Here is a 16,252-nt window from a genome sequence, read left to right on the forward strand (position 1 = left end):
TGGGGACACTAATGCGTGTGTCTTCTCATGGAATTGTAAATATTTTAGCATATGAATGATTTTCAAAGAAAAGTCTTTAAATCAACTGATCTATAAAAGGAAAAAAGGTTCCTGTTGTAGCATGTCTGGACGATAATGAAACTTGGTGAAGCACTTAAGTTATGCTTTCTTAAGTTATTGCAAAGAATGTTATGGGAATTAAGAAACTTGGAGGACTTCAGGGATTTGACACATTTGTGGTGATGCTCTCAATTGAAGGGATGTGGTGAGCATTCAAAATATATGTTTAAAGATTCCTAAATTCTCCTCTTCAAACTCAAATTTTGTGTCCCTTAATATCTTTCATTTTGTACATTTTAAATATTAGCTTTGACATTGTTAGATCTTATCATTGTTGCAAATGCAAATTTGTTGTCAACCAATTGAACGTCATTATACCGAGACCCCAAATACACCTCAGGATAATATGGAAGCTAGGGGCAAGGAGAAGCTCATTCATTTAGTTTGTCTTCCTACATCTCCCACTTTTCTTCCTTCCCTCCCTGAAATAAACAAGACCACCCTTACTTTAGGGTAACTGGAGGATCTTCTGCGTTAGATCTCTTCCTTCCTTGTTCTTTTGGAGTGTGTGTTTCAATAGAACCAAGATCAGTCTTCTGCTGTCTTTGCTGACTGCTTGCTGTGCTCTACATTGAGCCAACAGCATTGATTGGATTTTATGAGAAATCCTAGTGGGAGTTGCTCTTTTTCTTACACAACTTCCAGGCTTCAGAAGATACATAAGAATAATTTAAAATAATTAAAAAAAAAAAATCCATTTTATGATCATGCAAAATAGCTTCAAACCTGTAGGATGTCTGAGTTTCAGTATTAAAAGTCTACTGATTGAGTTTACTTTTTTTTAATAAAATGTGTATTAAAAAAAAAGCCCCCAAAAAATACAAATAAATTCTTAGTGTTATACAAAAGCTGACAGGATTGAGGAAGTGAGAAGTGAGTATTCTGAAAGTGGCAATAGTGTAACTTCTGGCAGAAATACACAAAAGACAATTTTGCTTGGAAGTAAAATATTTCCTACAAATTTCTTCAGTTGCTCAAAGAGAAAAAGAGTTTTTCTGGTATTTGATTTGCTTTTAGAGATGATCAGCTTCAGCAAATGTGTTCAGATCTGCCACGATATCCATCCTTTTTTTTTTTTTTTCCCAAAGCAATTAGATATCACTGAAAAATTGCTGTCTTCACAAAGAACTAATGCCACTTTTTAAATGGACAAGAAGTTGATTTAGACTTTTATGGAGCCCAAGCCATTATATTTGTTTCCCTTAGCCAAAACCCCCCTTTTCTGCAACATGTTTTCTAGAAATGGTAAGTATTGGAGTGAGAATAAAAGATGCCTAAAAAGATGAACTTCAAGATGGTTAAACGTAATTAATAAACACTTCACAATGAAAAAAATAGTATAAAAATGTAGGCATTACTACTTGTTCTGGTTATATAACCTTTACAAAGACAGGTAAAGCAGTACTCTAAACATTGATTTGTTTTTCTAGCTTTGTGTCATTCCTTGTGAAACTGCAAATCACATAAATACAGCCTTTTTATGTAATAAATTTAATGTGATAGTCTTTTGTCTTGTTAAAATCACTATTAATCTCAAATTAAAAATAAAGAAATTCCTATGAATGTCTCTCTCATTCCGATTTTTCTCCATTCCTCCTTTCTTCACTGTGTAACTTTGAGCATCAGTAGTTTTAATGAGTGCAAGCTCTTAAAAAGTACACACTGAAAAATGTTCGTCAATTAAATTGTCTTGCAATGCTTTCAAAGCATTACAAATAGTTGCAGCCTTGTCTATTAATGGAATGGTTTCAGAACATCTGAAACCCTGTTTAGCCACAGATTGATGATACAAATTTTTGATTATCCTATTAATATAGCTCTAAATTAAATCTGTAAGTGGGTCTTATATAAGAGCTATGCTTGCATATTTTCTGAATAAACTGGTACTATAGACCTGAGACATTATCTGTCTGCCTTTTGGTCATATATTTTCTTTCATATTTAATTAGTGTTTTGCTACTGACTCCCCCATTTCTTTAACATGGCAGTGTATTTTGAAAAGTGCTTTAGATTCAAGTTGTTTAGCAATTACCCAGCTCCAAATGAGACCACAGGGTTGCAATTTTAATTTTCCTCTGTTTTGGCTCAGCTCATAGAACTCTGAAAGTGGAGCACTTTAAAATAACCAAATACTCTTCTGCAGTGTTATTGTGGATGTCAGTTCAGTTTCATGGATTTGATGAGAATTTTGTTAAGATTTCCACTTTTTTAGAAACTTCTTCTTTTAAAAATTATACTTGGAAGTGGCTATGCACAATACTGGGGGGAGGAGGGGGAATTGTTTCAAATTGAAAGTCTTGATTTTATTGCAAGTTTTCCCATAAAAATATATATTTGAGTAAAATAGAATAAACCACCAGGTGTCATAACATATGTCCTGAGTAATATTAAGAGATTAAAAATTCTTAAGCAGCATTCATTCAAGATAAACATAACTCACTTGAAAATGATTAATAAGAGGCATACTTTGAAAATAACCTTTTATATATATATATACACACAAACATATACACACACACGCACATGTATATAGGTACATATTTTTACTGGAACTCCATTGATTTTAATCATGTTTAAACCAGAGATGATTCTGCATTTAAGATTCAAAGTGGAGAGAAAGGGGACCTACAATGCTCACTGGCTTTGCAGTACTGATTTTCTAAATCCTAATGGTTTTTATCTTAAGCAGAGCTGCTTTAATAGGTATATAGTGCATATATCTGTGAATACTACAATACTGCTTAATTTTATATCCTTTTTCCTAGGACTGTTCAAATGGCTTAATGAGGAAAAGGATTTGTTTTGATGATGATGATGATGGATTGGGAAACATTTAATCATTTTATATATGTTCTGGTAAAACGGCATGTGTGCTAGGACTGCGGATGGGGATATTTTCACAATGATCTAAAAAAAACCCCAAACCCCAAACCCTCCATGTGTTTGGCCTCCTTTATAGAATTTGCACAAATAGAACGTTAAGATTGCTTACCAATTCTGAGCTAATGATTTATGCAAGGTTACACTTTGCTAGCTTATCTACTTTGGTGGTTAAGCGTAGCTACTTTCTTACTTTACCACAGCAATGTGCTTGCTTTTATTTTACCCCATATTCGTATTTATTCTTTTTCTCTTGATTTGCAGGTCTTTGCAAAAAACAAACCTCCAAAAGGTCTTTATGTCTATGGAGATGTTGGTAAGTTTCAGTTGCATCAATTTCAATGGACTTTTCTCTAAATGCATGTTTATTAAAATTCTGAAGTGTCTAAAAGCTTTATGTTTACGTAGCATTATTGCTTTAATGAATTTTCCAGGATTCGTTTTATTCCACATTATGATGTTACTTAATACAATTACACTCTGAATTCTGGAAGCTGTTGGACTGGACTACATTACCATGTGTAGTTTTTTTCCAGCGTTACCCACTCACTAATATTTAAGAATACAATTTCAGAATTTGGGAAGTAATTGAGGGGGCCATGGAGAGAATTTATATATTCTAATTGCAGCAATGCAGCATGAAAGCATACTTGCTTTTCAAAAGGAAATACTAAGGATGTCTTCTGGATGCATATGGAGCCATTTGTGCAACCTTTGGGCCATCTCTGTATGGATCAAAATTTTAAAATTTGATAAAAATTTTAAAGCAAAAATGCAGTTGTTCCAAATTTTTGAACAGAAAATATAACTGTTCTTTACAAACAGTCTGGTCTTGTACTTATTCTGTGGAAGAGTATAGTTTCATTAGTTCAAAGCTAATGAACAGTCATTATTGTAATCAGTACATACTGTTCTTAAATTAACTACCTATTGGGTGGTTTTTTTTGCTTTTGTTTTTTTTTTTTTTTACTTGAAGGTACAGGAAAGACAATGGTGATGGACATGTTCTATTCTCACTTAGAAGTAAAAAGGAAAAAGAGAGTCCATTTTCATGGCTTCATGCTAGATGTACACCAGAGTAAGTGCAGACACAGCTATTTACAAGAATTTTATGAAATATGATATCTATTAAAAAGTCTGTTTCATTCTCATATTCATATTAATCAGTGTAACTTTATTTAAGTATTTAAGCAAAAATAAAAAGGAGAGAAGTTAAAGGATTTTAGCATCGTCTGTCATACCAGAGTAGATATTAATTGCATATTATTTCTCAAGTATCTTTTCTCAAAGGTTCTGTATACCTGATTGTATAGAAAACTTGGGTGTATATTTAGGATTAAATCCTTAACTAAACTGCTTACCAGTTTAGTTACCAGTTTAGTAACTAAACTGGTTCTCCAGTTACCAGTTAGCTTACATGCAATCTGAAGAAGGCAGTTGCTAAAACTGAAACAGTAGAGGTTAAATTCAATCTGCATTTTGAGTAAGCAATAAATAAATCGGGTATAAACACCAAGGAGAATGAGAACTGTTCTGGTTGGCAAACTTAGTAATATTATCAGTAATTTAGAGGAAAAAATAATAGAAGGAAGTTCATCCTAAGTTTCAGAAAATTTTCTGACAGTGTGAATAAGGCACTTTGTTTTGACGGAAATACTGTTTTAGGTATTTTAAAATTTGCTTCTGTTTCTAAATTCTATAACCTTAAAATACTGTGAAATTGTTAAATAATGCTGTAATTTACAAGTATTGTGACAGATGCATTTTTCTTGGGAAGCTTTCATCAGTGTAAACAACTTCTGCCACTCTTAGTGCCCTCTATCATCATTGGGTCACTGTTGAGATTTTCTGTTTCCATTTCTTGTCATTTTTGCTTAACCTTTACAAAGGTAACTTCTTACTGCAGGATCTTTGTTTTCTGAATGTTTGTTGTTTGTAGTCAGATGGAATACAATCTGTGAGACAGTAAAGTATGGATGTAATAATCTTACTTTGTACCAGTATCATCATGTTTACATTTTAAAATATAACTGTGTTGCTATGTCCGAGTTCTTTTAACTAAATGCGTTCTAAGTATACCTTCAGAGCATGCAAGGCACAGAGCTGTGCCATTGATTTGTAAACACCGTAAGAGTTTTTCATACTCAGAGAGAAGATTAAGACAGAAAATGCCAAATTATAAAGCGAAACTGAAACTAAGGTCATGAATTGGAGCAAGATAAAAACTGTAATTTATATCAGTTTTTCAAAGATAAAGTATAGGTGCATAGCATTCGAGGGTTCTTTGATTTTTGTTTTACATATTTCTAAACAAGAAAATATGAATCACAGAATCTGTGAGCTTTTAATAGTTGCCTTGACGTGGTTGAAAACTGTTTTGCCCTCTTGAAATTGGACTAAATTTGAAGTTTTCTTATTTTTACTGGACTGGGTTACTTTTTATTTGGTAGCTAAATAATTTTTTCCTCCCTAACTTAGAAAAAGAAATAAATATTTGTTCTTTTCTATCAACTCAGGAATACACCGCCTTAAGCAGAGCTTGCCAAAAAGAAAGGCAGGATTTATGGCCAAATCATATGATCCAATTGCACCAGTAGCGGAGGAAATAAGCGAAGAGGCTGCTCTCTTGTGTTTTGATGAATTTCAGGTAAGAAGTCAGAGATTACCCCTTCGCTTCAGGGGAAACTTCCAATTACTTAAATTACTTCTAATCTTAAAATACGACACTTGTACTGCTAATATAGTTTTTGAATCACTGGCCAGTAGTGAACTGTAGAAGTTGAAGAGTAGAAGTCATTTCACAGTTTTGAAGATGGTGGTTTTTTTTTTCCAGGAGATAAGACGCAAGTTGGTGGTGTAAGTCCCATTATAGTGCTTTTATTTACCAGTCTAGTTACTGGTTGTACAAGGGGGTATTAGAGGCTCATGAGTACTTCAGGGCAGGCACCACCATCCTGTACTGAATCTGTACAGTGTCCAGGAGAGTAGTTGCCTGATACTTGCTTGGCATGCCTGGTCTTTGCTGTAGTTCATATAATGCAACAAAATTGTCTCGGTGTGATTAAGGACACGGAAATAACATGTCAAATTCAACCTAAATTTTTTCCTAGAGTTACTGGAGCCTTTGGCATGGCAGTACCAGATTATATCAACGTAACTTACATTTTTAGAAACTTTTATTGAATTACATGTGAAAATTAAAAACAAACTCATAAAATTATCTTTACCTAAGCTAACTTGGTTGTTTCATTTGTTTTACACAGCTTGTGAATTTTGTTTTAAGGGTATGTCACAAATTTAAGCGTAGAATTGCTGTATAAAAATTTTTAGGAGAGGCTAGAGGTATTTGGCAGCTCTAATCAGCTGAGTTTTTTCTTAATTCAGAGAGAAAATGCAGAGCAAGATAAGAACAGATCTGTGTTAGTTCTCAAATCACCAATAGTAAAAGAATCATCTATTAACTGCAAATTGTGTTATGCTCTTAAATTAATACATTACTGAAATGGATAGAGTAATTTATATCTCCTAGCTATTATTTTACAAGCCTGCGCACCCGAGAAAATAACCGGTTTATGATCAGCTCCCATGAAGGGGATTTTTGTAGCTGTAAAGTAGTAGGTGTTCTTGTTTTAAGTTACTCTTGCATTTTTTGACAAGGGGTAGTCCTTTGATCTATGGTTTCAGAAAGTGTGGGGTCATTGCAATTGCTGCTGTTTGATCATTTGAATTGTGCTTTATCTAGTGAATATGAATGCTGGGCTTCCAAAATTTGCAGTATAAAATCTAAATACAGAGACGGTTGTTTTTACACTATGAAGAAATGGGAAGGTTTGGAGAGGGCAGGGAGGACTGTTAACTGTCATGACATCAAATACTCAAATGGTAGAAAGAGGCATCTTTACTGTACCATGTATTAGTGTAAAAACCTGCTTTTCTGTATAAATGCCCACTGCTTTCATATCCTGGTGTTGCTGTGTTTCCAGACTGTCATGTTTCCACATTTTAAGGGGAGAGACTCTGGTATTTTTTGTTTCCAAATTGATTGCCTGCTCCCCCTGCTGACTTGCTTGAGGTACATCAATCACTTCAGTTGTAAAAATCACCTGGTTTTGTTGGTGAGTCACAGTTGGGAAAGTAATACAAGAACTATACTTTAAAATGTGTATCTAAGACTTTGCATTCTTACGTGAATTTTAAAAATGTACTTGTTCTGGGTGTAATAATGTTCTAAATTCACAGATTTCTGAACAGCTGGATTTCTTGACTGATTTTCTGTAGCATTGAACGCTACGCAGACTTTGCCTACTGAAGAGGAGTACCAGCTTTCTGAAATTTTGCAGAATGCACTGAATTTGGGATAAGAAACCTTCTGCTTAAATAGTCATAAAGCAGTGCAGTGGCTGGAAGAGCAGCTCACATGGTGACACAATTAACATTGGTAATAAGGAGCCATATCTAATTCAGGATGTTTGCAGCTCATTCCCCCAGTGGAGACAATGGCTAGATTTCACTACAGTCTGATTTACTCATATTTAAAGAATTTCTGGATTAAAATGAAACTGGAAAGAGCTGGAGACTCAGAACATATACTGCTCTGACTTGCAGGCAAAGCTGCTGTTTTGATAGATGAAAGGCCAAGTTGGGTCTATACTGCTTTAGCAAAATACTTGGGTGTGGAGGAAGCATCAGAAAACTGTTGAGATTTGCTTGAAACGCTTCAGGTTGCTTTCAAATACCTGTTGGAAAAAAAGGAGAATAAGCTGAAATTATTTATTTATTTATTTATTTCTCTTAAGATCAGACACACAGATGAGTGATCTTGTAACAGGGACAGCAAAAAGTATTGTTAATGTTCATATTTCAGAGGAAACTAAATGCAGAATTTTAAAAGACAAAAGCATTGCTGAGGTTGCACATTCCTCTTTGACAGTGAGCTAAAGCAAAACAGAAGTACTCTGAAGTGAATCTTCTTGCAAAGCCTAGAGAACTGTCAAACAAGTGGAGAGTTGACTAATTGATGTAGAAAAATATTTCAGTACTTTTAAAAGTAGTTTTGTGTGTTCCAAAATATTGTCGTATTAAAAAAAAATAATTACTATGTCTTAAACGTTTCTTTTTGCAAATACTGTGTGATAGCTAGGACTTTAGTGATGGTACTAGGCTTCTGCGTTTGTCCATTCTGAAGCAGGTTTTTGGTCAGCATTTGCCTGAGCCACAGGTTGTTGCGTTAGTAAAGCATTGCTACTTCTTACTGATCTTTGTCATACAGTTTACTGTAAATATTAAAGTCTTTTTTTTTTAAATCACAAAAGTCTTAAGCCATTCTAAAAATGTGTCCTCATGTTGAAGGAAAACCCTAGAATTAAGCCATTTGTAATTATAATTTTGATGTTTCAGAACACAGAGGTTGGCCAATAAAAAGACACTAGTTATTGTTTAGCGATCAAATAACTATACACAGGTAATTAGAAGGTCTAATTTTGGCGTGTGACTGTAACCTATGTTTGTTAGTGCTGATAATGAAAACAGAATCCCTACTTCTTGGTAAGCTGGATGATCGTACAGTGTTAGTCTGTATATATACCATTGGTACCACCTGGACATAAAACAAACTACAATTTAGGGAGTTTTTACTAACCTGCATGCTATTAAAAGCTTCTAATAAAAATTAGGCTCTTATTTTTGTGCTAATACTAATTACTGATAATACATGCTTATGTTTGTCATTCATTACATGGAACTGTACCAATCAGTGGATGACTGAGTCTCAGGCACTTAACATGTAAATTAACTATTAGTCTAGTGGTTTTTTTTTCTTCTTTTTTCTTTTTTTACGTGAGTCATAATTGAAAGCAGCACTAGGTCATAAAAATCTTTTCTCTTAAATGCTAATGAAATTTCTCCATTCTCTCCATTATCAGGCTCTCCTTATTGGTAATTTGTAGCCTTTGCTTTTGTTCTGTGTTGCAACGAATGCTGGATACAGTAAAAAACATGAGAAATGACAATGCTTTAGTTACTGTCTTCTACCTGCTTTACCTTGTAGAAATTTTCTGTCTTTCCCAAGCTGTATTAGATAAAAAGAGCTCATATTTGCATCCCAGTTCTCAAAATGGCTCTTCCTTTCTGACAGAACTTTCGAGAGTTATTTTTTTTGTAATGGAGTTGAAAACATCAGAATTCCGCATCAAATAACAGTTCTCATTAATAAGAGAATGTTATTAATTGTTTTCTTTTATGTGAGCATTAATATTCTTTTCCTCCCTGTTTTCTAAAGGTAGCATGCCTTATAGTATTTTTAAACAAAGAAGTTTGTAACAAAATGATTTATATAATACATTTTTAAAACTTGGCTATTAGGTTTGCTTTGTGATACAAGAAATTCAGTTACCCCTAAAATGCACACATATACTGATTCCTTGTGTGTTTTAGTTTTTAGGAACAGGGAAAGTTCCTAAATTTTAGTATTCAGAAGAAATAAACTATCGATAGGTGGGTACATAAGCAGATATATTAGACATATAGTACAGTAGTGAATTACTACATGCTTTTTGGAATATCGGATCTTAGTGATCAGGGATGTGCAAATCTGAGGGTGTGTTACTGATTGTGTAAAAGTTTGCTTTTGAAAAAGGAAAAAAATTTCCACATTAATGCATTCCGTAGAACTAATTGGAAGAAATCTTTGGAAGAAGGAAACCGGTGTTTACATATGGTTCCTTATGAATATTATTGCTTCCAAACTAGCTGTCAGAAATGTAACCTACGTCTTTTACCGTCTCTAGTTCAGAATTAAATTTTTTTGCTGCCCAGAAAGCTAATTTAGAAATGGGGGGATGATGGGGGGTGGGGTTGTGGTGGAGTAGGGAAAAAAATTATACTGGTTAAAGTCTTTCTGTAGATGTATTACTATCACAACATACACATCCAAACTGGTGAAAGCACAGCAATCTGCCAAGCTGTTGTGTAGTGAGTGTGTATAACTCTCAGCATGCCACCACTTTTCTATTTCCTCAGAACTGGGGTCTGTTTTGGTAAGTCAAAGTGCAACAAGTGTCTATATAATAATCGAAGGGAATGCAGGAGAAACAAGTGTAACGATAATAAAGATGGTTTACTTATTAGGATTGCTGATCTCACCTGGTGAACCCCTGTAAAATGTAAATTGCTGTTGTAACAATGGGCTTTTTTCAGAAAAATTTGTTACCTTTTTTTCATTTGTACAGAATGTTTTCTGTTTCCTTTTATTTCTTGGTACTGTAAAGCAAGTTCGCTAAGCTACACTTAGATATTTATTTTACTTTATGGCTTATTTTTTAGTCTTGTGTTTTTTTTCCCCCAGTATCACTTGTCCCACCCATTTTTGTTTTTCATTCGTGTTTTGTGCCTGAAGGTTAGAAGAGGCTGACTGTGCTGGAAGTGACTGCTGTGCCTTTTGATTATTCATGGACAGTAATAGAAGGCACTTAAAAAGAACAATGAAATTGCTTATTTTTGTGATGGGCCATCTGTTGAATTGTTTTTTGCAACAATCACACAATAGTATCTATGTCATATCATTCTATTTTCAACAGCAGCTGATTATGTATAGTTGGCTACTTGTCTTTATTTCTGAAGTCCAATGACCATTTAAATTCACCTCTGCAAACCTTTGCCTCAAAGGTAATAGAAATGTAAAACAGCCGGCGTGTATTTTCTTTCTGTCTTCTGTTTTTTTCATGTTGTTTCTCATTAATTAGGCCTCTTAAATGTTTAGGTCTGTTTTCTGTGTCTTCCACCTGTAGTTTTATAATAGAAGTTAACATGGAATCATTTAGCAATTGGTAAAGAAATGGTGGAGTTCCGCAATAAAGAGTGGGCAAGTTTTGACAGACAGTGGTACATTCACTGCTTATTAATTATCCCTTTTATTTTTTTCTCACCAAGCAATAATTAGAATCTTTCTCCATGGCTTTCACTAACAAGCATTTTTCCTAGCTACAAAGCCACTTGCAGATCTATTGCGGCAGAAGCTGAAAGCAAGATAAAACAAATGTGTTGTCTTCTACAGGTCACTGACATTGCTGATGCCATGATTCTGAAGCAGCTTTTTGAAAATCTGTTCCAAAATGGGGTTGTCGTTGTGGCAACATCTAACAGGCCGCCAGAAGGTAAAAACAAACATGCGACTAGTATTATCCAAGTACAATGAATCTCAGTATCCTACAAAACAATCGTATTAAAATCATATAGTATTTAATACTAATAAACTCTCCTAGTCTTCAGGAATCTGAGATATTCCAATTTGTCCCCTGTGGTTTTGTGTTCTTAAGGAAGAAAGGTTTTTCACTAAGTCTTACTCCTCTCTTCTCTCAAACTCAAGGTGTTCCTCCCCCCACCTCTCCCCAAATCCTTCTGTGTTTTCTGATCTTCTCTACTCTGTCTAAACCAGTGGGAAGGTATTTGGGTACAGGAGAGTTGGGGAGGGGTGAAATACTGCCTGCGTTTTGGATGTATTCCAGGGTAGGAGAAGATCATATTCTGCAGAAGAGAGGGGAAATAAGAGTACATTCCTTCCTAGTTTCTAACTCAGAAACTTGCAGACTTGATCCACGAGCTCAAAGGAGAACCCCTTATCAAGATGCCATTCTCACAGCTTGGTGTGAGGTCACTTATTGGGAATTACTTAGGTGGAGAGTTGTTTCCATTTCTAACTGTTTTTAGATAGAGAGTGACTAGCTTAGGTAGATCCTTATACAAAGTCCCCAAATCTGTATGGGTTTTAACCAAGCAGTAATTGTAATTTTTTGTAGAGGAGAAAAGTGTTTGTTACAGTGTAGCATTAGCAGTTAGCATAATGTATAATTTCTACGCAACTTTTATGACACTTTAGATTGATTAATTTCAAATGTTTGCAAAAAATACTGAAGAGTTACAGTATTAACCGTAACTACCAGTTAATTTTTCTACCCAAATTAATTGAGTAAAAGAGAATCACTAAAGATTTACAATGCACTTTATCTTAAAAAAAAAAAAGAGAAGAAAACATTCAAATGTTTTTACTAGAGGGGGAAATAATTTCCCATTGGTTCATGGCTCATGTGAGTTCAAAACTCACAGCCTTATTAGCTGGAAGAACTAGCAGAAGTAGCTGTTACGTGTTCACTAATTTTTGCAAGTAAATGTGCAATTGGTTGCTGTTTTAACAAATGTATAGCTATCGTGATTTGCAGAGTTATGAATGAGAATGATACATGGCTTCATGGAACTTTGTTAGTAATTAGGTGCAGAATAACCTTCACTGATAATTTTCCTAAATGTTTCTGTGTACCTATCCAGTTTTGTGAAAACCATTTTGTAGGTGTCCTGTTGGTTTCTCATGCATACTGTATCTTCTGTCCATCATGAGGTGTTGGTAGAGCATAAACGCTTTAGCCTAGTTGTAGCCTTCAGGCATTATGGGGAATATAGGTGGTACTAATAACCTGGCATGGTCTTCAAGGGGAATTTTGGTGACATCTCCGCCAGGTGTCTGTATTCTCTTATTTATTCCTCCTGTCGGTCATAGGTGCTGTACTGGCTTTTTATAAGGTTTCCTAATATTAATGAAAAAGAGCAGCCCATCGTACAGTTTAAGTGATAACATTTTCAATGAACGTGTTGGGCAGTTGGATGTTTCCAGAGAAGAGAACTGTATGCTGTATAAAATAGGGATAAATAAGATATAAAATGCTGCTTTGCAGTTTGTTTTTATAATCTGTCTTTTCTTTGAGTGCAGATTTGCATTTTGTTACATAACATTCTAATTTTTTTTTAATTCAGTTGTATTTTTAGCAACTTCATTTAATTTTTTTTTTTTTTTTTTTTTTCTTTTTCTGTCTTCGGAAAAGGGAGTGTACCTGGTAGAACTGCTAGAAGATAAAGTGTACCACAGTACACTGAATAAGAAAGATGCTAACTTTGTAAACTCAAATAGCGTATTTTTAGTTTACATTGGGTTTTTCCCCTCTGCCAAATACTTGGGACTTAGCAGTTGCATAGTTTTGGCCTTATAATCATACCAATGTAAACCCAGCATTACAAATCCTTTTGTATATCCTTACTTTAAAACAGATGCTGGTCTTATTTCGTCTGCTAAAATCAGTTATTTGTTGTTAGAGATTTAAGTCATCTTTCACTCCCTGCCTTTTTCAGACTTTCTCAGGAAGTTCCTTTCTTCCTTAAGAATGCATTGAATTTTCATACAGCAAAAGAAGAGAAATCAATTTCAGCTCTCCTTTTCTGCCTTTTGTTCTTTCACTCTCTAGCAACACCGAGTTTTATTTGCCAGGCTAAAAGACAAGCTGACATTGTTATTAAGACTAAGTAGCAAAATGGTACTGATTTCCTTTCTTTCAGATCTCTATAAAAATGGTCTTCAGAGAGCTAATTTTGTACCATTCATTGCTGTGCTGAAGGTAAGGAGAGTCACTTGTTAAATGCTTTTCAATTTTGCCTGCTGTATTAATAAATTAGAGATTTGTACAGGATTGCTTTGATAGTAGTTTCCAGATAAGATGTATATGCGTTAACTGTTTGAGGCAAAAATAATTGAAGGTAAGGTAAAAAGGAACTCTTCCTCTCTAGAATTAACATGTCTTGAAAGCTGGGCATTTTTAGTATGACAAAAAGGTACCTTTTTGATTAAGGTAGCAGAATTTGTTTGGATAGGACTTTTCTTACTGGTGTATATATGCCGTGTAACATAGTACTCCTCTAACAGTTAAACTGTGTTGTACTTGTGGACATCTTACATTTATTATGCTACAAAAACTTGGTGTTCCTTTGGTGTAAGGAAAGTAGTGTTCGGTATGTACCCCTCAATTACCTTGTTTCTGGGGGGTCTTCCTCATGTGTACGTGGTTTTCTGAATGGGTATTTGTGAGGCTTCGCATAATGTTCAAACAAGCAGCAGTTCTGAAGCAAGCTTCCTGGAGTCTGCGTGTTGTGGTGTGGCAGGCCGTAAACTATAATTGCTTCATTTAAATTAAAAAATGGAGCATCCTTTCTCGATGTGAATAATACAATCAGTGCTTATTTTGCTATTAAAAAAGAACATATGCTGAACTCACGCTTTTAAGTCCTGGGCAAGTTGCAGATATTTTTAATTCACAAGCTATGATTGTATTGTTACGTTATTGAAGGCTAGCATACAGCTCCTGTGTCCTGCTCCGCCTGGACTGATGTGACGTGTAAAATGGAAATAACAGCACTTCCCTACCTCACAAAAGTATTCCTGGCATAAATACATAAAGAGTGTTAACTATATCAATATTTAAGTTAAAAGAAAGGTGAGGTAGAGTTTAGAGTAGGTTTGGCTTAGTGAGAAGAAATCTGGAATTACATTCGTTGGTTGTTTCTGTTAAGGTGGTCAGCGGTAAAGCGGTTGACAGTGCCTTGGGTTTTCAGTGGGGCATTTTGGAATCATAAGATTGCTTAGTTGCCTAAGCACCTTTGAAAATCCCATCTAATGTTGACATTTGAGCAATTACCAGGTTTCAAAGTTAATATGCCATTGACATGAGTGTTGGCACTCCTCTGTATCTCAGAATGGCTGTGTATAAAGTCAGGGAGGTTACCAGTGAAAGTGGTTCTTACCTGGATCACTTTAGAAAAGTATGACACATAAAAATAAATGAGCAACCACTTCCATTTCAGATTCTTGAAAAGGGTTTATTCTGTAGCTGACTGCATTGGATGCAGGAGAGGTCCTGATCACAGAGCATTTTCAAGAATAGTAGTAGTGTCATATACATTTGCTTTTTGAAATGCAGCATCCGTGGCAAATCTTTCTTTTCTATATATCCTTCCTTGTTGACTCTTAGTTTTCTTCCTTGATAAATGTAAGGCTCTTTCATTTCACTGATCATCAGACTTAAAGAATATCTATAATGTATGCTTATTTGGCATTGGTGTTAAGGATGGAGTAGCTTCTGCCTCAGCTGTTTATAATTCCATGTGTGACTTTAGGAAATGTAAAGATGATACCTTCCAGGGTTTTGCGTGGAAATATAAAGGAAAAAATATTGCGTTGGATGCTTGCAAATGTTTGATTTACTGTCTTCTCTACCTTTATCTCGCTCCAAGCCATGTGGATCTGTGGTAGTGTCAGTCTCGTCTAACCTGTTCCCTGGCGGTGGCTTTGACAACTCCGATGAACTCCTGTCTTAGTTTTCTTTGGGCTCAGAGCCTCCTGCAGGGCTTTTGTCTGGGGTTTAGTGGGGGTGAATGGGTGGGTTGGTTTTGTTTGTTTGTTTCAGAAATTAACTTCTATGATCATAAATCTTAAAATAAGGCTTTAGCACTAAAAGTAGTTCAAGTTCAACACAGGAGCTTGGAATTCCTTTAAATATTCTTGGGAAGATGGAATGAATGGGAAGTATTGACAGTACATTCTGTGAAGAGATGCTTCACTTGAAATAGATTTCAGGCTGTTTCCGTTCCTCATAAATGGAATGCATAGTTCCTAGATACCCTGGTAACTGTTATACAAAAAATCTTTCCCTGTCTTCAGATGATCAAAAGAAATGGTTTCTTTCCTGGATCTAGAATTACCCGTGTTCATCCTTGTTTTTTTATTTTCTTCAGACTATGTAATTCCAGTATCTGTATTTGGGTTCATATTTCTTACAAAGATAACTATAAACCAGTTTCTGTGGAATAAGCAAAAAGGTGAAACAGCGCTCTAAGGAAGACATAGTTCTCTTGCAAAGTTTGTCTGTATTGCCTTTCTAGGTGGTAGATTACTGGGGACAAGTGATTGCTGAATGCCTGCAGTGGGAGGTGCAATTGATAAGTTCCACTTTTTAGGGCCACATAAAAGCTCCAGGTCCTACAGCCGGGGGCCACGTGAAAGCTGCAGGTCTGTGTAGTTGGGCAGGCCAGTAAGACTGTCGGCAGCTCTTCCTGCCTTGCGTGTGTCCCCTGCCCAATTCTGAACATATCCCAGTATTCTGATCTTTTGAAACCTTAAATAGTTAGAGATCTAATTTTTCAGCGATTCTTTAATCCTGTAACTTAAAGTGGTAATTTTCATAAACAGGGAAAAACTCTTGATTGATGGGTTTGTTGTTGCAGCTAGAATTCTTTGGGACACAACATTCTTTGTGGAAGGGCTTAGTTTCTGCAACAGATAGGAGTGCTTCTTCAGTACATGAAATTTTATAAAGATAGAGCTTTACAGAGATAAGAAGTATTAGGAAGGAAAATCTTTTAATTCTATAATTGCAATTTC

The 16,252-nt window shown here is 35.1% G+C and overlaps 1 protein-coding gene across 1 annotated transcript in view; it reads left to right on the top strand.

Moving 5' to 3' along the window:
- Positions 1 to 16,252, top strand: part of LACE1 (lactation elevated 1) — a 70,406-nt gene that overhangs the window by 16,850 nt on the left and 37,304 nt on the right. The window contains exons 3-7 of the mRNA XM_019472024.1: positions 3,265 to 3,316; positions 3,977 to 4,078; positions 5,517 to 5,647; positions 11,051 to 11,150; positions 13,378 to 13,436. Coding sequence (XP_019327569.1) covers positions 3,265 to 3,316; positions 3,977 to 4,078; positions 5,517 to 5,647; positions 11,051 to 11,150; positions 13,378 to 13,436 — 444 coding nt within the window. The remainder of the gene's footprint in view (positions 1 to 3,264; positions 3,317 to 3,976; positions 4,079 to 5,516; positions 5,648 to 11,050; positions 11,151 to 13,377; positions 13,437 to 16,252) is intronic.

This window comes from Aptenodytes forsteri, unplaced genomic scaffold (assembly GCF_000699145.1).
Source record: "Aptenodytes forsteri isolate BGI_AS27 unplaced genomic scaffold, ASM69914v1 Scaffold339, whole genome shotgun sequence".
NCBI classification, from domain to species: Eukaryota; Metazoa; Chordata; class Aves; order Sphenisciformes; family Spheniscidae; genus Aptenodytes; species Aptenodytes forsteri.